The sequence below is a fragment of the Chiloscyllium punctatum genome, chromosome 49 (assembly GCF_047496795.1).
Source record: "Chiloscyllium punctatum isolate Juve2018m chromosome 49, sChiPun1.3, whole genome shotgun sequence".
Lineage (NCBI taxonomy): Eukaryota > Metazoa > Chordata > Chondrichthyes > Orectolobiformes > Hemiscylliidae > Chiloscyllium > Chiloscyllium punctatum.
This window is the reverse complement of record NC_092787.1, coordinates 28,228,306-28,254,237: the sequence shown is the minus strand read 5'-3', so window position 1 is coordinate 28,254,237 and position 25,932 is coordinate 28,228,306. Positions and strand designations below refer to the sequence as shown.

The following is a 25,932-nucleotide window of genomic DNA, read 5'->3' as shown; positions in this document are numbered from 1 at the left end:
TGGCATTGAATTCCAAACATTCTCCACTCTCTGACTGAAGAAGTTTCTCCTTATTTGAAGAATTCCCCTTTACTCAAAGGCAGTGCCCTCAGGTCCTAGCTTCTCCTGTTAATGGAAACATTTTCCCAAAGCCCACTCTGTTCAGGCCTTTCAGTATTCTGTAAGTTTTAATAAGATCCCTCCCTTATCTTCCAAAACTCCATCCAGTATAGACCCAGAGTCCTCAAACGTTCCTTGTATGTTAAGCCTTTCATTGGAATTAGAATTAGATTCCCTACAGTGTGGAAACAGGCCTCTCGGCCCAACAAATCCACACCAACCCTCCAAAGAGTAACCCATCCAGACCCGTTTCTCTACCCTATATTTACCCACCTAACCTACACATCCCTGAACACTATGGAAAATTTAGCGTGGCCAGTTCACCTAACCTGCACATCTTCGGATTGTGGGAGGAAACCAGAGCACCTAGAGGAAACCCACACAGACACTGGGAGAACGTGCAAACTCCACATGGACAGTCGCCCGATGCTGGAATTGAACCCAGGTCCCTGGTGCTGTGAGGCAGCAGTGCTAACCACTGAGCCACCGTGCTGCCCTTCGTTCCTGGGATCATTTTAATGAACCTCCTCTGGACTCGCTCCCGGGCCAGTATATCGTTCCTGAGATATGGGGCTCAAAATTGCTCTCAATATTCTAAATGTGGTCTGACCAGAGCCTTTTAAACCTTCAGAAGTATATCCCTCTTTGAAATTCTAGTCCTGTTGAAATAGAGTCCAACCTTGTATTTGCCTTCCTAACTACTGACTCAACCTGCAAGTTAACCTTCAGAGAATCCTGGACTAAGGCTCCCAAGACCCAATGCACCTCAGATTTCTGAATCTTTTCCCCATTAGAAAATAGTCTACGCCTCTATTCTTCCTCCCAAAGTGCAGGACCTCGCACTTCCTGCCTCCTCGATGCTACCTGTCCCTCCACGTATCTTTGTATCATCTGCAACCCTCGCCAGAATGCCTCATTTCCTTTATCTAGATTGTTAATATATAAAATTAAAAGTTGTGGTCCCAACACTGTCCTTAGCGGAACACCATTTGTCAGCGGCTGCCTTCCTGAAAAGGACCCTTTTATCCCACTCACCGCTTCCTGCCGGATAGCCAGACTTCCATCCATACTAGCACATTGCCTGTGACACCAGGGGCTCTTAGCAGCCTCCTGCGCAGCATATTATCAAAGCTCTTCTGAAAGTCCAGGTAGATAATATCTATTAGCTCTCCTTGGTGTAATCTACTCATTACCTCCTCAAAGAATTCCGGCATGATCTCTCCTTGATGTAGCCATGCTGACTTGGCTGATTTTACCATGCACTTTTAAATATTCAGAAGTCTTATTCTTCACAATGGACTCCAAACTCTTATGAATGACTGAGGTCAGGCTAATAGGTCTATAATTTCCCATCTGGTGCCTCACACCTTTCTTAAACAGGGGAACTACATTAGCAATTTTCCAGTCCTCTGGAACCCTCCCTGACTCCAATAATCCCTGGAAGATCACTACTAAAGCCTTCAATATCTCTTTAGCTATCTCCTTCAGAACTCTAGGGTGTAGTCCATCTGGTCCAGGTGATTTTTCCACTTTCAGACCTTTCCGTTTCTCAAGCACCTTCTCCTTGGTGAAGGTGACCATACTCACCTCTGCCCTCCAACTCTCTTGAATGTTTGGGATATTACTCATGTTTTCCCCCATGAAGACTGACACAAAGTATTGGTTCAGTTCCTCCCCCATTTCTTGTTCCCTGTTACTACTCCTACAGTGTCATTTTTCAGCAGCTGACTGGCAACTTTTGCCTCTCTTGTACCCTTTATATATCTAAAGGATCTCTTGCAATCTTTTTTCTTAGTTTTCCCTCATATTTAATCTTCTCCCTCCTTTATTTCTGTTTTAGTTATCCTCGGTTAGTCTTTGTAAGCTTCTCAATCCTCCAGCTCCCCATTAACCTTCACAGCATTATATGCTTTTTCATTTGCTTTTGTGCTGTCCCTCACTTCCCTTGTCAGCCATGGTCGCCTCATCTTCCCCTTAGTATGCTGCTTTTTCCTTGGGATGAATCTCTGCTGTGTCTTCAAAATTATTCCCAGAATAATGGCGGCATGGTGGCTCAGCGGTTAGCACTGCTGCCTCACAGCACCAGGTACCCGGGTTCAATTCCAGCCTCGGGCGACTTCTGTGTGGAGTTTGCACATTCTCCCCGTGTCTGTGTGGGTTTCCCCCGGGTGCTCCTGTTTCCTCCCACAGTCCAAAGATGTGCAGGTTAGGGTGAATTGACCATGCTAAATTGCCCGTAGTGTTAGGTGCATTAGTCAGAGGTAAATAAAGGGTAGGGCAATGGGTCTGGGTGGGTTACTCTTTGAAGGGTCGGTTTGGACTTGTTGGGCAGAAGGGCCTGTTTCCATACTGTTAGGAATCTAATCTTTAAAAAAAAAACCCCTGTCTGCTGCACTGTCTTTCCTGCTCGGCTCCTCTTCCAGTCAATCCTACCCAGCTCCTCCCCCATGCCTCTGTAGTTGCCTTTATTCAAATGTAATACTGTTACATCTGATTCCAGCTTCTCCCATACAAACTGCAGCATAAATTCTATCATGTTATGATCACTGCCTCCTAAGGATTCCTTCACCGTAAGCTCCCTTATCAAGTCTGCCTCATTGCACGACACTAAATCCAGAATTGCCTGTTCCCTAGTGGGCTTCACCACAAGCTGCTCAAAAAAAAACCATCTTGTAGACATTCCTCGAATTCCCTTTTCTGTGATTCACTGCCACCCTGATTTTCCCAGTCCACCTGCATATTGAAATCCCCCATGATCACTGTAACCTTACCTTACTTACACCAGGAGATAGAAAAGGTGTGTCTTTTGTCCCACATCCTAACTACAGTTTGGAGGCCTGTACATAACTCCCATTATGGGTTTCCTTTACCTTTGTGGTTCCTCAATTCTATCCACACAGATTGTACATCATCTGTCCCTATGTCGTTTCTCACTATCGACTTAATTTCATTTCTTACTAATAAGGCAACCCCATCCCCTACGTCCACCTGCCTGCCTTTTCGATAAGATGTATATCCTTGGATATTTAACTTCTAGTTCTGATAACCTTGCAAACATGTTTCTGTGATGCCCACCACATCATACCTGCCAATTTCAAACTGTGCAACAAGCTCATTTACCTTATTCCTTATACTGTGTGCATTCATATACAACGCTGTCCCTGTTCTCAGTGTCATCCTTTTATCCAATGTGCTTGGAGTTAGATTCCTAAGCCTTTTCAAATACTCTGTCCTATTTTGTGTTCTGGAGACTTTAATAACCCCTCCTGAGATCTCCATTCTTTTCATTTCTTTTTCCCATGCGGTTGAATCCACCCCCACAGATGTTAACCTGCTGCTTTGTTTCCCATTGGCCATTATCCTCCTTGGAGTTTTACCTTTCTCTTTCCCTTCAATTTTCATTTTAAAGTCCTGTTGACTATCCCACCCTTTCACAGGAGAAGAACATCCTCATCTCTGTTTAAAAAGGCCTATATCCTGAGACTCTGCTACCTGGTTCTGGGCTCACCATATATCCTGTCACACCATGTGACAATCTTGTACATTTCAGTAAGATCCTGTCTCATTGTTCAAAACTCTTTAAGAAATACAGATCTAATCTCTTCAATCTTTCCTCATAAGGCAAACCTGCCATCTCAATGGATGAGTTTGATGAATTTCCACTGCACTCTGTAGTAAATGCATTTTCCCTGAGATGAGACCAAAACTGTACAAAATACCTGACATGTTACCTTTCTGACATGGATGTTCTTGAGTCTCTGGGTGGGTAAGTATGTTCAGGATATCAGAAGTAAGGTTTTACTGATCCACTGCTTCCAATTCCTGTCCTTCGGCACAAAGCAGCCAACCAGCTTATCATAGTGAATAGACATGTGAAAGAGAATTCAAGGAGTTTGAACCCTCGTAAAGATCTAAATTGAATTAATTTATTGGGGTTTATCCTATTTATCGTAAATTGGTGAAAATTGATCAGTCTCAATGACATTGACACTGTTATTGAGGGAGTGTGTCCTTGAACAAAATTTTTACTTTAGGAAAAGTGGCAAAGGGGTGGTGTTTGGGTGGGAGTGTGGTGGGGGGGGATGGGGGGTGTAGAAATCAGCATTTGTGCAGCCAGTTTCTCTCTGTCTCACCACAGTTTGTCCCATCCCTCCAATAGGTTCTGACTCAGCAATGCATGGGGTCCGTACGTGGATAATGACCATTCTCTGATAACCTGATGCAAGTGTCTGGGTCTCTGCAGTAGAAAATTAAAGCAGTGTGGTGTCACTGGACTAATAATCCAGAGAACATGAATTCATATTCTACTTGAGGTAGTGGAATTTGAATTCTTTTTAAAATAAAAATCTGGGATTGGTAAAATTGGCTGCAAAACTGTCAGGTTGCTGTAAAACCCCCAACTAGTCACTAACATCCTTTTGGGAAGGGAGTCTTGTCTTTACCTGTTTGTGGTTCTGGATTCATATTTGTGTCTTATGCTGATGGAAGACTCAAACTTGGTTCACTTAGTTCAGATCCGAACACAAAATTTGCCACTCTCCACGTCAACGCTGCTTTGTCATTGGTTTGTCAAGCCTTTCAAAATCACTCTTCAATTGCTTAGCTCTGCAAACCGCAGAACGCATGTTTTAATGTAAATATTAATGTCAAAGAGTACTACTGAAAAGGAGTAAGCTATACAGGCAGCAGCTGGGTCACTCTGCTAATTCATTGTTGTCTAATTGCCACAGATTCTGTTCCTGGACCATCCAAAGAAGAACATTCGTGACACACAAAAATACAAACCTTTCAAAACAGCCGTCAAAGTGAGTAAAGTGACGTTTGAATTTGTCTATCACAGCTGCTTATTGAACATGATCAGAGAGTGTAAGCAGCACTGTTGTTAGTTGTTAAACGTGCCTGTCACCTGATTGGAAATTTATTTCGTCACTCAGTGATAGAATCAAGTCACCTTTCTTTTTTGACATATTCTTTCATGGAATGTCAGCAATCACTGGCAAGGCAACCGTTTGTTGCCCACCCTAATTGCCCTTCGACTGTGTCTCTTTCTCAGACAACAGTTCAGAATCCACCCTAATGTTCTTTCAGGGAAGGAATCTGCCCTCGTTACATGTGACTCCAGACCCACAGCAATGTGGTTGATTCTGAGCTGCCCTCTTCTTAGCAATGGACAATAAATGCTGACCCAGCCAGTGATGCCCTCATCCCATGAATATATGTTTTAAAAACAAAACTACTGGAGTCACAGAGAGATTTCTTTCCCATAGAAGCATCAGTAAAGCAGGTGGGCTTTTACAACAATCCATATAGTGACCACCATTAGACTAGCTTTTAATTCAGCCTGTTCAGAAATGTTATCACATGCCTCTGGAACAGGTGGGACGTGAACTCGGGCCTCTCTCCTCAGAGCCATGGACGCTACCACTATACTGCAAGAGCCCTTTCTAAATTTCAGATTTGTTAATTAAATTTAAATTCCACCAGCTTTTATTGTGGGATTTGAACCCAGGACCACAGAGCATTCATTAATCTCAGTCTCTGGGTTACTAATCCAAAGGTGGGAGAGACAGGACCACTCTATCAAAACTATCCCTGAGGTCCAATTCCTGGGTAGTCCATTGGCTTTGTAACATTCTTGGCCATTAATAATAACACGTGCAGCCACCTCTTCACAGCACAGACATAGACCATGCAGTCCAACATGTTCATTCACAATAAGCCCCAGCTGCTCATTATGTAAACCCATTAGGATGGCCTTCTATTCTTTACTCCCTCAAAAGTAAAACTCCAACCAATCTTTAGCTTTCTCCCGAATGCATCCATAGTAGCTCATTGGTGTAACAAGGTGAGGTCAGCCACGCTGTGTGGTTGTTTAGGAACCTGATTACAGGTTCCACAATAGAGATTGTGAAGAAACGTTCATGAATTGAGGAGTGCAAAGCCTTCCCTGCTTGTAGTGTATAACTTTGTTAGGAATAGCATTGTTAACCACCTCTGATTTTTGTGTAGGATTGAATAAGGATGATTGGGAGCATTTTTTCTGTTTTTCCAGGCCAGAGCATATTAAACAGTCCATTTATTACCTTCGTTTCTACACATTACCTCCGTTTCTATACATTACCTTTTGTTTCTCTAAATTACCTTTGTTTCTATAAATTATTCAGTTTTCTTTTTTCTCCGTAGTGTGGCCGGCCTTCCCTCAAGCATTTGTGTAGTCAGGTCCTAAAAGTCAAAGTTCAGGAGTCTGAACATTCCTCGGTGAGTGTTCATTGGGAATTTTGTCATTCACTGTGATAGAGAAATTCTGCAACAATTATACCCGCTGTGTTCGGATTGTTATTGGAACTGCTGAATATCCAATAGGCTGTCATGTTTTGTTTACTCTTGAAATATCAAACTATCTCAATTAAGTGGACAAGGTCCCACATGGGAAACTGATAAAGAAAATAAAAGCTCATGAGATTTAGGATAACTTGGCAAAACAAATCTAAATTTGACTTAGTGATAGGAGACATTGGATGGTGGTAGCACGCTGTTTGTCTGATTGAAGCCCAGTGTGCTGCGGTCTACCATAGTGATCAGTACTGGGTCCCTTACTGTTTACAGCATGTAAAGTGAAACTATGGGAAAGATGATAAACTTGCAGATGACACAACTGGGCAGTTGGCAATGAGGAGGTGGGTGTTAGGTTGTAGGAAATTATAAACAGATTAGGCAAATCAATGGTAGGAGCATGTAACTTAATCCTGGTAAATGTGATGTATTTTTGGAGGAAGAAATAAGGTAGGGAGTATTCAAGGAATGGCAAGACACTAAGAAACTCAGAAGAACAGAGGGATATGAGGGAGCTTGTCCACAGATCCCTCAAGGTGGCAGGACAGAGTAATAGAGTAGTTAAGAAGGAATAAGGACACTTGCCTTTATTAGTCATGGCATAGATTACAAGAGCAGAGAGGTTATGTTGGAGCTGTACAGCACTTTGGATAGGCCACTACAAGAGTACTGTGTGCAGTTCTGGTCACCGCAATATAGGATGGATGTGATTACACTGGACGGGATGCAGAGGCGATTTCGCCAGGATGTTGTCTGGAGTGGAGCATTGCAGCAACAAGGGGAGGCTGGATAAGCTCAGGCTGTTTTCTTTTGAGCAGAGAAGGTTGAGGGTGAACTTGATAGAGTGTATACAATTGAGAGGCATAAACAGGGTGAATAGAAATCAGCTGTTCCCCTTGCCTGAAGGGTCAATAACAAGCAGCATAATTTTAAAGTGCAAGGCAGGAGGTTGAGGAAACACTTCACCCAGAGGGTGGTGGGGCCTGGAATGCCTTGTCTGGGATGTGAGTTGAGATGGGAAACCTCAATCTTTTAAAAAGTGCTTGAACATTCAAAGCTTTGGGTCTAGTGTGGGAAAGTGGGACGAGTGTAAGTAGTGGCATATTTTCAGTAGCATGGACTTGATGGGCCAAAGGGTCTCTCCTGATCCTATAAGTTGCCTCCTTGTCATCTTTATGTTCTCTACTGCCTTGTGGGTCGCAATCCCACACACACTGACTCTCACTGGGGTACGGCTCCCACACACACTGACTCTCACTGGGGTACGGCTCCCACACACACTGACTCTCACTGGGGTGCGGCTCCCAAACACACTGACTCTCACTGCGGTACGGCTCCCACACACACTGACTCTCACTGGGGTACGGCTCCCACACACACTGACTCTCACTGGGGTGCGGCTCCCAAACATGCTGACTTCTGAGTTGCTTGTTGGTGCTGATCATATCTGGGCATGAACGCGGAGAGGTTCTCAGCCAGACTTGCTGCTTGTGATCTATGTGCGATGAGGACAGAAAATCTAATGCTGATGCACCCCCTGGCATGATGGCTGTTTTGTTAAACTGAAGGAGAGCCTGCACTGGTAGAACCTGTGCCCAGCAAGAGGCAAGTGAAAATGAGATTTGTACATCAGTTTGAACAAACCAGACTTGGCACCACTACCCATCTAACTGTGTTTTCTTTCCTTTGGTCTTGCTCTATAGGTACAGGATGCACAGGCAACAATGAGACTTTATACACTGGTGAGGCAGAAGTGGGAAGCTGAGGTGAGGGCAAAGTACAGAACAAAGAACCAAGTGGTGAAGGTGGGGAAACCAAACCTTGAAGCTAAATGTAAGAAACTTGTCAGAAAGTGATACTGAGTGAACAGTGATGCTTCCCATCCACCCAAAACCGGGTGATCTGTGAAAGGTCTGCCCTCTCGCCAACATTACAGATGAAGACTCTGGTGTGAGATGGCACTTGTATTTTTGCTGTTACTGCCGTCAGTTGAGTATTGTAGCTCAGTAACTGGTTAATGTTCAGCAGGCTGACTATTCACTGGTAACGCTGCATCTGGGTGATTTCGTACAGTAATCAATCCTGTAACAGAACTTGGACTGAATTTGTTTGGAGTTACTTTTCTTCTTGCTTGAGTTTTAACTTGTAAGATGTGTACTTGTTATTCTAGCTCTGATGATCTACAAAAATAAAATGTCTCTAGAATTATCACTGAACATGAACTAAATCAGTGATCAGAAGAACAGAATATCTTCCATACACTCCCAGTACAGGGACAGCACGGAGTTAGATGTGGAGTGAGGCTCCATCGACACAGCAGCCACAATTGCTTGCTCTTCTGATTAAATTCTATATTTCTCTTCAGTCACTCATACTAATAGATTGTGTTCTGGATTCTGATTTATCCACTGCGGACAGCTGTTTTCAAATCTTCAGAGCCATGAAAATCAAACTGGATGTACCAAGAAATTAATAATTTAATGGCATGCAGTGGTGAATATAAACAGGATGGTCAGGAAGTTGAGTCTACCTGTCCCACTCCTTTGCTTCACTTAAAAGGGCTGATACCACGTAACACAGAGATTTTCCCATTGCCTCCACTGGCGGAATAAGTGAACTGGTGATGAATAAAGGGGATGATTTTAACTCTACCTACACTCATCTGGAACAGATTTAGAATATACTTCACTTGATATTTTTATGGACCCAGTGGGACTCGCTCTAGCTGCTTCAATCCAAATGAGCTTGAATCAAGATGTGTTTAACAGGAAAAAGGTCAGTGTTGTAAACATTCTCTGACATGGGTGGCATGGTGGCTCAGTGGTTAGCATTGTTGCCTTATAATAGGTTCACTTCCAACTTTGGGTGACTGTGGAGTTTGTACATTGTCCCTGTGTCTGTGTAGGTTTCCAACCACTCATTAAACGCGCATAGATTAGGTGGATTTAGGGTGTAGGTTTGCTTGCTGAGCTGTAGGTTTGATATCCATAGGTTGGGTATCAAACCTATAGCTCAGCGAGCAAACCTAGACCCTAAACCTCAACCTGAGCTACAAACCTTGCAAAAATTAGGTGGATTGGCCAAGTTAAATTAGCTATCGTGTATAAGAGGTATAAGAGTCAAATGCTGGCAAATGGGACTAGATCAGTTTCTGGTATCTGGTCAGCATGGTCCAGTTGGACCAAAGAGTCTTTCCGTGCAAAATAACTCCATGACTATGACTGGATTTGGCCATTCTGACTCAAACATATCACTGGTCCTTCAGTGTTGCTGAAGGAGGGTTTGGAGCTCCTTTTGTAACAACACTGGGTTTACCTACACTTTCTGGATACAGCCATTTCAACTAGGGGATTACCTCCACCACCCTGCTACAGCTAATAAGTAGTGGCTTTGTTAGTGATGCCCAATCCAGTCAATAAATGTAAGAAAATTATAGTCATTGGTTGCTGTACTTCAGCCTTGGCCCTGTGGCTGAGAGAGAAGCAGGTATCGAGCCAACAGCATTGAGATGCTCTGAGTAGTTCTCTAACAACTGCACCCTTTTTTAATACTGTAGCTAGACAATACCACACAGTACAGGCCTATTGGCTCTCAATGTTGTGCCGACCTTTTATCCTATTTTAATATCAAACTAACCTACATACCCTTCATTTTACTATTATCCATGTGCCTATTCAGGAGTTGCTGCCAGTGCATTCCACATACCCACCAATTTTTTTGTTTAAAGAACCTACCTCTGATATCTCCCCTAAACTGTCCTCCAATCACCTTAAAATTATGCCCCTTTGTGATGGCCTTTTCCACCCTGGGGAAAAGTCTGAGTATTCCCTCTTATCATCTTGTACACCTCTAACAAGTTGTCACTCTACTTCACTCCAATGAGAAAAGCACAGAGTGGGGATATTCTCTCTGAGTTTATTATTCTGATTTTATATCTATCATTGACAAGAGACCATTAACTGGGATGCTGCCTGACCTCTGGAGTATTTGCAGTTTTGATTCACAATTTCCAGCAGCTGCAGTGAAGAATGCTGCTCTTGTGTTGGTTGTGATCATGCAAATTGTAAATGTGTATTTCTCCAGTGACTTTCACAATCCTGGGAAATCCAAAAAGGTTTCATCGTTGTTCAAATATTTTTTCAGTGTAATTACTGTTGTAATGCAGAAACATTGTAGTCAATTTGATTCAGTTGTTATATTACTGATCATATCTTTTGAGGAATAAATTATGGCCCACCGCACTGAGAATTACCTAAACTACTTTGATAGCACCAGTGGGAGCAAATAGTTCCCAAATCTAATGTTCCATCTGTGGCACAGTGCTCCCTCAATAATGATTCTGATAGTGTGATGTTTCCTCACATGTTCCCTAAATATTGTCCCTTAGACGCTGCAGTGCTCCCTCAGTACTGACCCTCAAACAATATGGCACTCCCTCAGTACTGACCCTCGGATGTTGCAGCACTCCCTTAGAACTGACCCTCAGATGGTGCAGAGCTCTGTTGGTTCTGTCACTGGAAGTATCAGGCAGGATCACAGCTCTCTGCAGTGAGATAGGATCCCAGTTCTTTCTGAATGGAGGTTTTCCTTGAAGCTCTGAAAGAAACACATTCACAACAAAGATGTGGAGTTGAGGGAAAAATAACATGATTCAGGATGCGACCCAAAAGTTCTGAACTTTTGGAGGGAGTGTGATTATCACGAAGCTTGAGTTGTGGGAGCCTGCAGCAGTAGAATTGCTGCTTGCTTATGTTATTGAGATTGAGAGCACTTTGACAACTGTCTGTGACTGAAGATTGGTGATGAAGCAGAAAACTCATCAGCACTGACCATGCTAGGACTCATTCTTCTGTTTATTAAAAACATGATTTTAAATTAAATGGAGTCCTTCGTGTTCCTGCTGTCTTCATTCTGAGCACCTGCCTCTGCTGCCTGCAATTTTGAAAGTGTAGAATCCAGCACAGTGACAATATCCTGAAGGGAGAATGAGAATATCCATAAATGACTAATTTGTTATCTCCCTATCTCCCCTGCAGGGTTCACGACTCAAAATGTTCTCATTGTAAGTGCTAGCCATCCTGGAAACTGCCCCTCTCAATTCAGGCTAATCTGGGATAATATAGGGATAACAGGAAGCCATTCTGTCCATAAGTCTGTCATTCTAGTAAATCATTGATATGAACCTCATTTAATTATACAAGTAATACTAGAAATACTCCACAAAGGCAGTATTGCTGGACAGAAAATGAATTAATATTCAGGTCAATAACCTTTTGTCATATTTACTTAATGTCTTTCTCTCCATGTATTATACTTGATCTATTGATATTTTCAAATATTTTGGTTTTTTTATTTCAGATTTCCAGCAACCCTTTTTTTTGTCTTTGTGCTGAAATCCATTCATCTGCTTCTGCCCTGTCTCCTTAATCCCTTTCCTCAGTAAACAATTTACAGTTCTGAATATTTCAGTTGCGCCTCCAGCGATTTAGAGGAAGTTCCAGATTTCCTTTTATTCCTTTCACCACTACCCTTCTCCCATTCTGCACAAGATGAAATAAATCCTCCCTACCCGCCCTATCAAATCCTTTCATTTTCTTAAACTTCTCCATGAGAATCATCCCTTAAATTTCTTACTTGAAGGTATGCCAGTGTGTGCAAGTGTCCTGAATTTAAGCAAATTGCTAGAAAATCTCAGCAGGTCTAGCAGGATCTGTGGAGAGAAATCAGAGTTAACGTTTCAGGTCTGGTGACCCTTCCTCATAAGGTTTCAAGTCACTGAACCCAAAACATTAGCTCTGATTTCTCTTCACAGATGATGCTAGACCTGCTGAGCTTTTCCAGCAATTTGTTTTTATTTCTGATTTGCAGCATTCACAGTTTTTTAAAGTTTTTACTTTGCCCTGAATTTAACACTTTTCACTTTACTATCACCCTGAGCACCAGCTCATGAAAAGATCTATTCAATTATTCCATTTGCCTCAGCCATGCTCTTTCCCAAAGTCTGGCAATTTCTCCTTTTCAAGTGTTGCTCCCAAGTTCCTTTTGAAAATTTCCATTAAATCTGCTTCTACTCCCCTTTAAGGCAGCATGTTCCAGTTTAACCTTCAGCATTAGTTCTGTTTCTGTGTCTGGTTTTGACTATGCAATTCAAGGAGCTGCGCGAGATTTTACTCTCACCTCGTTTGAAGCGAATTTGACTTTGATCGCATTCAGTGTTACATCTAGTTTCTGAGAGATCAGTTCAGGCACCACATCCTCTGAAACAACACCAACAGGGATTAGCTTTATTGATTAAAAAACCCACTTCTGTAGCTTCCATGCCATGGTGCGCACGCCACCACCCCTACCTCACACTCCTTCCTTCTCCCATCCCTTTCCCACTGCCCTCCATCATATCCACTAATGCTCCCAACTCCTTCCTTACCACATTTCCTCCTCCAAGCCCTGATCCTCTTCCCCACTACCTCACCCCACTCACTTCCTCCTTCCACTGCCCACTCTCCTCCCTTCACCTCCCTCAGATCCCCCCCCCTTACTCCCTGCTTTCTACCCACACCTCCTAAACCCATCTCCCCCCTCCCTTCCCTACCTAATATTCCCCTTCCACCACATTGCCCTCCACAACCAGCAAATGTGAACTTACTGTACTGCACCATTTCCTGAAACACCATGCATATATCCTGCACCACCTCTGGGTCAGTGAAGTGGATGTGGTAACTCTGAACAATCAGAGCCAATCCATCCAGATGGTCTTCTGGCACCAGGATCCGGAATGCCACGAGCTCTGAGAGGGAGAGGATTATCAGTTGGTTAGTTTAGAGGAGACTGGGACAGTCTGATTCTTTCCCCCAATCTCCCATTGTAAATTGAGGCTCAGCACAATGTCTTGTTCCTTCCCTCACTCTGCCCTCATCGTGCCCTCACTTTTTCTTCCTCTTGATCTTTTGTTGTGTTCTGATTTATGATTGTTTTCTCTCCTACACTTTCCAAACTTGTGATTCCTGGAGTGAGGGCCTTGACATCTTATTGGTGTTTTCAACAGATTAACTACAATGTAACTGTTTGATTGAAGAGCTGTCCTTTATCTCCTTTGTTTGTCAGAAGTGAGAATGTTCTTGATGACGACAGTGTTCAGTTCTATTTTTCAGATGCTGAAGCAGTCCTTGCCCATGACCTGGATAACGGTCAGTGTAGGTTGATGAGTAACATTTGCACAAAGATGTGGCAGGGGATGATCACCTCCAACAAGAGAAAATCTAATAATTTCTCTTTGATTTTCAATAATATTACCACCACTGAATCACCCACTATTGGTCACAATTAAGAGCTGATCTTTAACACTTACCTGACAATCGAATTAAGCTAGACAGAGCGAAGCAGATATTTTTCACAATGATTTCTTTTCGCAGGTGGAGGTCAAGAGCTTCAATTAACAGCAGGGTGATATCCTCCAATTGCTCATCATTTAAGGGCTCTAAGAAGAGAACGTGAGCATATAAGTGTTCAAATAATTAACTATCAAGTTATGCAGACTGGTTAGAAGTGAAGATGGAATGTGTAGATTTGACATTTGGCATATGTGTGTACATGGTATGTGACTTGTGGTGACTATGTGCAAGCAGAATGGGACACGCAGTGGATACGTCATAGAATCATGTAGCACTGAAACAGACCAACCTGGCTATACCAACCAAACTAAACTTACCTGTGTTTGGCTTGTATCACTCTAAACTTTCTTATTTATATACCTGTCCAAATGATGTAACTGGACCCGTACTTATCACTTCCTCTTGCAACTCGTATGTGCATGTGGATTGGGTATATGCATACATAAACGGGGTACATTCACATGTGGACTGGGACACAGTGGAGACGTGAACATGACTGGGACATGCAAGGGGTATCTGCATTCATCTACTAAACACAATGCACATGAGCACCCAGACATAAAGTTTTGCACAGGCGTGGACTAAGACATGCAGAAACTCTGCACACATGGATTGAGACAGAGTTTGGCTACATGCTGTGTAAAGGTGTGTCATGTGTTGTGGATGTCAATCTGGCTTTCTATTCTGTAGTAATGTGCTAGTTTATGTTTGTTGTGTATATGTACATGCCTCATTGTGACTAGTTCCCCAGACTCACCCTGTAAGGACAGGACCCATAGTGCTGCACTGGCTGACTCCACCACGTCACCATTCTGGATGTGTTTCTCCAGGACCTGCAGAATAGTCTGCAGCATATTTTCAGACCTTGCGATTTGTGCATTTTCATCTACAGAGGGGCACCAAGAATTCAAAGTTAGACGGTAGACTTCTCCCAGACACACTCTGTCTGTTCAAGATCAGTGCTTGGGCTGCAGCTGTGCCCCAATTCTCTCCTGATATAGTGTCAGCAATGGCTCAGTGGGAATTACTCTCATTTCTGATTCATAAGTTCAACTCCTCTAGAGATACAAGCACATTATATTTAGCTGACAAGAGTTAGAAGCTGACTTTTATTAATTTTCAACATAAGATCAATAAACTTCTGTTACCCAAAGTTATTAAGGGAAATGGGACAGTGTCAGGAATATGGAGTTAGGTTGCATGATAACCTTGATCTCATTTAATTCTGAGATAGAGTCAAAAGTGCTGAATGGCCTTCACCAAGTTGTACGTTCTTATAAGGAAGCACTACGATGCAAGAAGCCTTCATCTTTCTTCAGATGAACATAAAATATCCTGAAATATATTTTGAAGCTGAACAGGATGCTCTCCCTAGTGTGCTGTAATTAATTCATTCTGAAGAAAGTTGCTGATATAGGAAACGAGAATCAAAACATTTGCCTAACATTAGATTTATTTATAGAATGCATCATTACTAATATCTAACCCAGTGTTCCAGATATCTCTCTTTTGAAACACCTGAAATTAACTAAACAACTTGCCCTTAAAGCAATACTGGAACAAAAATCAAATCATGAAAGAATCTTGTAAATGTAAATTAAATTTTTGTTTTTGAGTTTGGGGCACAGGGATAGGATGATATATTTTAACTTCTGCAATACATAAAGTTTCTCTTCGTGCTCTTTATACCAACAACACTTGATTTACTCAAAGAGTGGTAAAGGTGTGGAATACTCTGCCTGCCAATGTAGTTAACTCAGCCACATTAGGGAGATTTAAACAATCCTTGGATAAACACATGGATGATGATGGGATAGTGTAGGGGGACGAGCTGAGAATAGTTCACAGGTCGGTGCAATATTATGGACCGAAGGGCCTGTTCTACGCTGTATTGTTCCATGTTCTAACACTACCACTTAAACCACATTAATCCAAATCAAAATAATGGGTAACAGAAAATCAAAAGTTAAATTAAAACTGAAATTTCAGTGGTAGAGTGTGCTAAACCCCAGGTCCCACCATGTGCACCTGTCATGAAAAGCCTCAAGGATACCAATGGAGATTGCAAGCTCCCTTTCCAATGTCTGGAAGTAAAATAGTCAATTATAGAACCATAGAGGTGTACATAAGCCCCTTAAAGATCCATTGCCTGAACCTGATAATGGCTATATTCACCAGACCCAGGGGCAGATCCATACAGAGGTCCTCTGACCAAACATTTGGGAGCATCTTCAAATATTGGAACAAAGGCTGGAGCATATTCAAATCACACATCTATGGAACATGGATTCCTCAAAACTACAGAAAAAATAAAAGGTCAGGGAGCTTGTTAAACGTATTAAGCTCCCATTATATGGGACTGCTGTGTGAAACAGCCTCATTTCAAACCTCCAATGACAAGGGCAGGGCTCCCATATAAGCAGCCTCCTATCTGGATCCCCTGCCAGACAAGAAGCTATGGCATGTCCAGACAGCATATGTGGGTAAGGAAATAGAGGATGAACTCTCTCAAAGTGCTTAATCAATCACTGCCCTCTACCTGTATGTATGCCCTTAACCTTGTAGATGGTACAGAGCCATTAGGAAGCAAGAACATGAGTTACTTGCCAGAGAGTTCCAAGCCTCTCTGTCCTGTTCTTGTAGCTGTACTTAGTCCAATTCAGGTTCTGGTCATTGGTAACTCCCAGAATGTGGGCAGTGAGGAATTCAGCAATGGTAACATCATTAAATATCAAGTGGTGGTTAGATTTCTTTTGTTTGATACAATCATTGCCTTACACTTATGTAGCACAAATGCTACTGGCCACTAATCAGCCCATGTGTGCAAGTTTTCTGGTTCTTGCTGCATATGGGCATAGACTGCTTTATTGCATTGAGATTTACTGCCCTTGAAAACGGTATAGCACAGATTCACCAGAATGAAACCACAATCCAAAAGGTTAAATGATAAAAGCTGTGCGATGTGATTGCTGGGTCCCTTGCTGAGACATTTATTTCACTGATAGGCACAGGTGAGGTGCCAGAAGACTGGAGGTTGGCTAATGTGGTGCCATTGCTTAAGAAACGTGGCAAGGAAAAGCCAGGGAACTATAGACCAGTGAGCCAGACATTGATGGTGGGTAAGTTGTTGGAGGGAATCCTGAGGGACAGGATGGACATATATTTGGAAAGGAAGGACTAATTAGGGATAGTCCTTTCATCGCTTTGTGCATGGAAAATCAAGTATTACTAACTTGATTGAGTTTTTTGAAGAAGTAACAGAGGTTTAATGAGGGCAGAGCGGTGGACTTGATCAATCTGGACTTCAGTAAGGCGTTCAACAAGGTTCCCCATGGGAGACTGATAAGCAAGATTAGATCATGTGGAATACAGGGAGAACTAGCCACTTGGATACAGAACTGGCTCAAAAGTAGAAGACAGAGGGTGGTGGTGGAGGGTTGTTTTTCAGGCTGGAGGTCTGTGACCAGTAGTGTGCTACAAGAATTGGTGCTGGGTCCACGACTTTTCGTCATTCACATAAATTATTTGAATGTGAACAGAGGAGGTGTAGTAAGTAAATTTGCAGATGGCACCAAAATTGGAGGTGTAGTGGACAGCGAAGAAGGTTACCTCAGATTACAACAGGATCATGATCAGATGGGCCAATGGGCTGAGGAGTGGCAGATGGAGTTTAAAGTTGTGGATTCATTCGCTGAGCTGGTGTGTTTTTCTGCAAACATTCTGTCACCTCACTAGGTGACATCCCCAGTATGTCTTTGATAAGGTGTTGGTGCTGTGTCCCGCCTGGTATTTGTATGTCTCTGTTTGTTGGTACTTCCAGTTCTGTATCTGTGTGGTTTGTATACGGGGTTCACTTCAATGTGCCAATTGATTGAGTTCCGGTTGAAGGGCCAGGCATCAAGGAATTCTCTGTCATGTCTCTGCTTTGCCTGTACTAGGTTGGTTCATCCCACTTGATTTTCTGTCCTTCATAGTCTGTGTGGTTGGGAATGAGAGAGTACTAGTCATGACTGGCAGTAGTGAGCTGATGTTTGTACATTCGTATGGTCAGTTTTCTTTCTGGTTGTTATATGTAGTGTTTTTCAGTCTTTGTAGGGTATCTTGTAGATAATATTTGTCCTGTTGGATGTGGGTGTTGGATCTTTGTAAGGAGCTGGTGGAAGGTGTTTACTGGTTTGTGGGTCACTAAGATTCCCAGGGCTCTGAATAGTCAGGTGGTTATCTGATATGTCTTTGGTGTATGGGATGGTCGCTATTGTGTCTGGTGATGCAGTGTTTTCTTCTTTGGGCTTGTCCCATAAGTGCTAGAGGATAGTGCTCTTGGGTTTCCCAGTTTGTTTAAATCCTTAGAATAGGTGTTCCTGCTGCCTTCTGAACTTCTGGGTTGCTGTAGTGAGACCTTAGAGTGGAAGTTCATTGTTCCTTAAAAGTGGAGTTGCAGGTAGATAGGACAGTGAAGAAAGCGTTTGGTATGCTTTCCTTTATTGGTCAGAGTATTGAGTACAGGGGTTGGGAGGTCATGTTGCAGCTGTACACGACATTTGATAGGCCACTTTTGGAATATTGCGTGCAATTCTGGTCTCCCAGGAAAAGGAAGGATGTTGTGAAACTTGAAAGGGATCAGAAAAAATTTAAAAGGATGTTGCCAGGGTTGGAGAGTTTGAGCTATAGGGAGAGGCTGAATAGGCTGGGACTATTTTCTCTGGAGTATCTGAGGTTGAGGGGTGACCTTATAGAGGTTTATAAAATCATGAGGGGCACAGATAGGGTAAATAGACAAGTTCTTTTTTTTCCCTGAGGTGTGGGAATCCAAAACTAGATGGCATAAGTTTAAGCTGAGAGTTGGAAGACTTAAAAGAGACCTTAGGGGCAACTTTTTCATGCAGATGGTGGTGCATGTATCGAATAAGCTGCTAGAGGAAGTGGTGGAGCTTGGTACAATTACAACATTGTAATGGGTACTCTAATGGGTAAGTTAGCTTTAGAGGGATATAGGCCAAATGCTGGCAAATGGGACTAGATTAATTAAGGATATCTAGTCAGCATGGACGAGTTGGACCAAAGGATCAGTTTCCATGTTATTCTTCTCTATGACACGAAAAGCCTTCTATTGTCTTGCGTATACAGCTAAAGAGGTGTTCAAACACATTTTCAAAATGATCCAAGGATTCAAGACGATGGATAGAAATAATTCCATTTGTTGTTGGGGGAGGGTGCAGAACAGGGAACATCATCTTAAAATTAGGGGCAGACAACATTTAGGATCAATGTCAGGATGAAATAAAACAAATAAAGCTACTGAGACTCAGGGTCAAATGAACATTTCAAAATTGGGATTGAACAATCTTTGTAAGACTATTAAGGGATAGTTAAGAATTCTTTTGGGGGACCCAGGCTTGATGCCATCTCTAACTGTCCTTGAACTGAATGAGTTGCTAAGCAATTTTATAGGGTAGTTAAGGCAGCCACATTGCTGTGGCATCTGTAGTCACATGTAGACCAGGTACAGATGGCAGATGTCATTCCCTGAAAGGTATTAGTGAACCCAAATGACCTTGCATAAAATCAGCGATAATCTCAGGGTTGCTGTTTCTGAGATTAATTTTAATTTCAGATCCCATATTGGGATTGTAATAAAATATGAACAAGGTTTGTGAAGGTTTGTAGCTCAGGTTGAGGTTTAGGGTGTAGGTTTGCTCGCTGAGCTGTAGGATTGATATACAGACGTTTCATTACCTGGTTAGGTAACATCATCGGTGGTGACCTCCAAGTGAAGTGAAGCTGTTGTCTCCTGCTTTCTATTTATATCTTTCTCCTGGATGGGGTTCCTGGGGTTTGTGATGATGTCATTTCCTGTTTGTTTTCTGAGGGGTTGATAGATGGTATCTAGATCTATGTGTTTGTTTATGGCGTTGTGGTTGGATTGCTAGGCCTCTAGGAATTCTCTGGCGTGTCTTTGCTTAGTCTGTCCCAGGATAGATGTGTTGTCCCAGTCAAATTGGTGTTTTTTTTCATTCGTGTGTAGGGCTACGAGGGAGAGAGGGTTGTGTCTTTTTGTGGCTAGCTGGTGTTCATGTATCCTGGTGGCTAACTTTCTTCCTGTTTGTCGAAAGAAAGGACAACGGAGAGCTACAAACCTGCGTATACAGAAAACCGACAAACACTGACCAAATACTTAACTACACCAGCAACCATCCCAACACACACAAACGAAGCTGTATCAGAACACTATTCCAACGAGCCACCACACATTGCAGCAGAGACGAACTTGGGAAAACAACCTATACAACGTATTCAAGAAGAATGGATACTCTAAAAATACAGTCAGCAGATTCCTCAAGAACAAACCAAAACGGGCAGACCAAACACAGCCAGAAACCCTAACCACCTTCCCATACATCAAAGAAGTTTCAGAAATGACAGCCAGACTACTGAGACCCCTCAGAATCCTAGTAGCACACAAACCCACCAACACTCTCAAACAAAATCTAACAAACTTAAAAGACCCAGTACAACCCATGGACAAAACCAACGTCATCAACAAAATTCCATGCAAGGACTGCCACAAACACTACGTAGGACAAACAGGAAGAAAGTTAGCCACCAGGATACATGAACACCAGCTAGCCACAAAAAGACACGACCCTCTCTCCCTCGTAGTCCTACACACGGATGAAAAAAAACACCAATTTGACTGGGACAACACATCTATCCTGGGACAGGCTCAGCAAAGACATGCCAGAGAATTCCTAGAGGCCTAGCAATCCAACCACAACGCCATAAACAAACACACAGATCTCGATACCATCTATCAACCTCTCAGAAAACAAACAGGAAATGACATCACCACAAACCCCAGGAACCCCATCCAGGAGAAAGATATAAATAGAAAGCAGGAGACAACAGCTTCACTTCACTTGGAGGTCGCCACTGATGATGTTACCTAGCCAGGTAATGAAACGTCTGTATATCAAACCTACAGCTCAGCGAGCAAACCTACACGCTAAACAATACTAACAGGATTGGCCTGAGTCTCTAGGTAATTAATCCAGTGACATTACCATGACAACAACATCTCCCACCTGATAACCACCTGACTATTCAGAGCCCTAAGAATCTTAGTGACCCACAAACCAGTAATGGGAGTTGAGATACAGATTAGTTATGATCTAATTAAATGGCAGAATGGGCCTAAGGTGTTGAATGGCCTCTTCCTGTTCCTGGAGGGAGCTTTGGAAATATGGTCACTTGTTCCTTCCAAACCTGCTCTACACATGTCACAGAATTTTCACCACAGGAACAGGCCACTTAGTCCACCAGGTCAATATTGTCTTCCACCCGCCTTTGTTTCAGTTTCAGCATTGTTTTGCACTCCTTTCTCACTTGGGTTTACCAAGCTTTGCCGTCCTATCATAAGCACTGGTTAGTAATTGGGTGGATAGCCTGATACTTACTGGTGACCACGAGACTCCACAGAGCACCACAGCAGGGAATGCAGACGTGACTGTTGTCCATGTAAATTCTCAGGACGGTCATGATTTCCTGAATCCCCTTGGCTTTCCCAATCAGAATCCTAGCTGCTTCTTTAGGAAGGAAATTAAAATAATCTTAAAGATTTCTGAGAATAAACACCTTCATACATTGAAATGAACCCAAGGCCATTAAGTTCATGACTCCAGTACACTCTCAAAGCAATCTCGGAACTCCTTCCCCAGCTGCACTGTGGATATAGATATAACAGATAGACAGCAATGATTCAAGAAGATGGCTCTCTACCTTCTCCTCAGAAACAATTAAGGGTGGACAATAAATGCTGCCCTTTCCAGTGGCACAAGCATTCCAAGAATTAATGAAGAAAATTTACAGCACAGGGTTGGATACAGAATAAAGATCCTTTTATAGTGTCCCCATCAAACAGTGCCAGGACAGATACAACATGACGTTAGGTACACAATAAAGCCCTTCTACTGTCCGTATGCTCGTCTTTATAGGGACAGGGTGTATTACAAATGTATTGGAATCAACAGATTCTTTATTCAATTTGGAATCAGAGATGTCATTACACACTTCTGGAGCAGGTGGGACTTGAACCTGAGCTTCCTGGCTCAGAAATAGAGTCATAACTGCTGTATTACTTACAGATGAGCTGTGGCAAGTGATGTGTAAGGATGGAGATTCGACCAGCAACAAGGTCTGTGAATTGGTGACCAGTTATTATGACAAAGACCTGGCTGCTAACATCTATGTGAATTCCTCCTGGATAGCTGAACAATTTGGAGGTGTGGAGCCATTGGACTGGGAAGAGGAGTTGTTGTTCTTCTCACGCCTGAGGATAACCACTTTATTTCCTCTCATCAGTGGCTCCAAGCTGAATTCATAAAGTAGAAGATCTCTAAAGATGGGAACCAATCACCTTGTGCATTCTGAAAACAACTAAGTATCTGGAGAAGAAAGATTGAGGAGTTGCAAAAAGATCATTGCAGCAAACCCTGTGAACAAGGACTATGAGACTACCTTCCCAGTCTTTCCCTCCACCAGTCAGACCAATGTTTTTTACAGGCGAACCTCGATTATTCAAAAGAAATGTGCCGGCACTATTTCGCTCGGATAATCGATTATTCGGTTAAACGATTAAATGCCTTTCCTCTGGGGCTCAGAGTTTTTAAAGTCTGCTCCCCGTTCAGGAGAATGCAGCAGCACACAGTGCGAGGCACCACCGCCCTCCCCACCTATTCAACACCGACACCCGCCCCCAACCCCATCCAACACCACCCCTCCCCAACACCGCCCCCTGCCCTCCAACCTCGTTCAACACTGCCCCTCAGCCCCACCAACCCCGCCCCCGTTCAACCCCACCCCCAACCCTGCGTCCCCAACACAGCTCCCCCCAGGCAGCCAGACTGGACACCAACAATAAGAGTGCTGCTGCTGCTGCTGCAGCTGCCTTTGTGGAGTAAGTCTTCAGATAGCACGCGCACACACAACCAAACACAACTTTTCACTGCAACTTTTCCGCAGGTCCCACATTTGCCCTGTACAAGACAATGTTGGAGAGATTATCTGGGGAAGGGGGGTGGGGTTAGGGTATAGCTCTCTGTAGAACTCCAGGGAAATTGTGGGGAGAGAGAGAGGGCGGGAGGTCAATCATTTGGAACCAGTGCCTGTTTAACCACTGTAAACAAAACACGCCATCACTGTTGGAAACACGTCTTTGATGTAGTGTTTCTATCGGGACCTCGAGATCTTCTTCGGATAATTTGATTTTCGGATAATTGGTATTCGGATAATCGAGGTTCCTCTGTATGTAGAGCTTTAGCTAGTAGAGTTATATTGTTTATCTGCAGTTAAAATTTATTTACAATAAATATTTATTCTTGTTAAGTACAGAAACTTGGTTCATGCTTTCTGTCAACCTGGGTCTAAAAGATGGATAAGTTGAAGAATCTTTGAAATCAAAGCTCAAGGGGATGAATAGCCAACTGCTGCTCCTAATTCTTATGTCCTTTCAAGATAACAGTTGGTGTGATTTTGGTCTCAACACCATTTGCTGATACCCTGTATCTCCCTTGTTCATCAAGAATCTACCTACATTTTCTTTAAAAATATTCAATGACTGCCCCCCTACCTTCTCTGGGGTAAGAGAGATCCACAGACTCACATTGCTCTAACAAATCTTTTATTCCCATGCCCTCTAGTTCTAGTCTCTTCCACAGGGGGAGACATCCTCTCAGTGTCTGCTCTGTCAAGTCCCCTCCTGATCTTACAGAAATGTAAAATCAAGTGTCATTCTCAATTCTTCAAAAAATAAAGATCCAGCCTGTTCCATACACACACAAAAATCACAGTGTCTTTAAGAGCTCCTTAAAAGATGTCACAAAACTTGGAAGAATTGGAAACTATGAGGAGGATAGTGAGGAACTTTGAAAGGACACCGATAAATTGGCAAAGTGGGCAGGCATGAGGCAGATTTGATTCAATGCAGAGAAGTGAGAGGTAACACACTTTGATCATAACATTGAAAAACAATATTAAATATGGGGTACAGTTCTAAAGGAGATGCAGGAGCAGAGGGACCTGGATGTGTGTGTGCACGGATTATTGAAGGTGGCAGAATAGGTGGAAAGAACAGTTAATAAAGCATACAGTGTCCTTGGCTTTATTAACAGGGGCATAAAGCACAAATACAGTTGTTAGACCTCAGCTGAAGTATAGGTGTCATATTACATGAGTGATGTAAATGCACTGGAGAAAGTGTAAAAAGTGATCAACAAGACTAGTTCCAGGAATCTGAAACTTAAGAGGACAAATTTAAGAAATTTGAATTGTTCTCCTTGGAGAGAAGAAAGTTGATTGAGGTTTTCAAAATCATAAGTGGGCCGGATAGAATAGGTAGAGAGAAGCTGTTCCCACTTGTAAATGGAACAAGAACAAGAAGGCACACATTCAAAGTGATTTTCAGAAGAAACACAGGCATGTGAGAAAAAAAAACTTACACACAGTGAGGTTCAATTGAGATATTCAAGAGGGGCATTGTTCATTACTTAGACAGAAATAGTGTGCAGGGATATGGGGAAAAGGCAGGAGATTCGCATGAGGTAATGATGCTCATTTGAATAGCCATTATAGGCACGATGAGTTGGATGGCCTCCTTCTGCACAGTAACCATTCTGTGATTCTGTGAAAAGAATGTACAGTACAACATGTCAGGTGAATTCTTGAAATCAGAATTAAGTGAAATATATTGAGAGCAAGGTGAAGAGGAGATTAAAACTGGCAAAAAGATCCCATAAGAAAGAATGGCAGTTTTCATAAATGTTATGTCCTCTGTGCTCAGCACATTTTCTAATAATATTTCCTCCATGGCCCTTTTCTTGGCAGAGCTTTCCATTGCCTTCCGTCCTCAAGGTTAGAGCAAAGCAGCAGCTCTCAATTCTACATCAGAGTGGGAGTCAAACCCATGTAATTGGTGTCGCTCTTTATCACATTCTAACCAAGTGAGCAAACCAGCACAGCCCCAACAACAACTAACATGAAAAGAGAGCCCAAAAGGTTAGGATGCAGAAGCTGATGATTTGGAGCAAAGGAGACTGAGAAGAGATTTAATCAAGATGTACAAGAGTATGGTAGACTTAGGTTAAGTAGACAAAGGAAAGCTGTTCCTTGTTACCTGATGGCACAAGGACACGGGGATGCAGATTTAGCTTGTGGGCAAGAAAAGCATGGGTGATGTGAGAAAGAACTTATCTTCCACAGAGAATTGTAATGTCTTGGAACTTATTGGAAGGGTATTTATAGATAAGATAGATCCCATGACTAGTGAATATGGAACCATAGGAATATTGTTTAAAAATAAGATTGAGAATGAGGAGGAATTTCTTCACTCAGAGTGATGAATCTGTGGAATTCTCTGCCGCAGAGGGTTGTGGATGATCAGTCATTAAGTAGGTTTAAGACATAAATCAAAATAGATTGCTGACAGATTGATGGCATCACGGAACATGGAAATAACCGAGGGCAGCACGGTGGCTCAGTGGTTAGCACTGCTGGCTCACAGCACTAGGGTCCCAGGTTCGATTCCAGCCTTAGGCAACTATCTGTGTGGAGTATTGTACATTCTCCCTGTGTCTGCGTGGGTTCCCTCCGGGTGCTCCGGTGTCCTCCCACAGTCCAAAGATGTGCAGGCCAGGTGAATTGGCCATGCTAAATTGCCCGTAGTGTTAGGTGCATTAGTCAGAGGGAAGTGGGTCTAGGTAGGTTACTCTGCGGAGGGTCGGTGTGGACTGGTTGGGCCGAAGGGCCTGTTCCCACAGTGTAGGGAATCGAATCTAACATGGGTAAGTGGGGTTGAGTTAATTGACCAGCCATGATCTAACAGAGCGGTCGCCATAGACTGAATGGCCAACTTGTATTTCTAGGTTCCAACCCTGTTGCCTTTGAGAGCAGTGGAAGTGGAGGTGATGAATCATTTCAAAGAGGAAAGGATGGGCATTTGAAGGAAATAAACTTGCACTGTAATAGGGTAGAATGGTGGAAATATGTCAGAGTACTGGTGTGGATTTGATGGACCAAATGGTCTCCTATGCTGTCCTGATTCAATGATTCTGTTCCTTAC

General features: G+C 42.8%; 2 protein-coding genes across 7 annotated transcripts in view; one reads left to right on the top strand and one right to left on the bottom strand.

Moving 5' to 3' along the window:
• rexo4 (REX4 homolog, 3'-5' exonuclease) overlaps positions 1-8,810 on the top strand; it is a 133,441-nt gene extending 124,631 nt beyond the window's left edge. For all 6 annotated transcript variants that reach the window (XM_072566055.1, XM_072566050.1, XM_072566051.1 and 3 more), the window contains 3 exons: positions 4,830-4,904; positions 6,283-6,357; positions 8,136-8,810. In XM_072566055.1, the coding sequence (XP_072422156.1) occupies positions 4,830-4,904; positions 6,283-6,357; positions 8,136-8,288 (303 nt within the window). In that variant the 3' untranslated portion in view covers positions 8,289-8,810. The remainder of the gene's footprint in view (positions 1-4,829; positions 4,905-6,282; positions 6,358-8,135) is intronic.
• A 2,497-nt stretch (positions 8,811-11,307) lies between these two features.
• Positions 11,308-25,932, bottom strand: part of LOC140469265 (serine/threonine kinase-like domain-containing protein STKLD1) — a 39,167-nt gene continuing 24,542 nt past the window's right edge. Inside the window, exons 6-11 of the mRNA XM_072565606.1 lie at positions 21,275-21,403; positions 14,578-14,706; positions 13,778-13,906; positions 13,076-13,216; positions 12,610-12,689; positions 11,308-11,406 (exon numbers count right to left, since the gene is read on the bottom strand). Coding sequence (XP_072421707.1) covers positions 11,308-11,406; positions 12,610-12,689; positions 13,076-13,216; positions 13,778-13,906; positions 14,578-14,706; positions 21,275-21,403 — 707 coding nt within the window. The remainder of the gene's footprint in view (positions 11,407-12,609; positions 12,690-13,075; positions 13,217-13,777; positions 13,907-14,577; positions 14,707-21,274; positions 21,404-25,932) is intronic.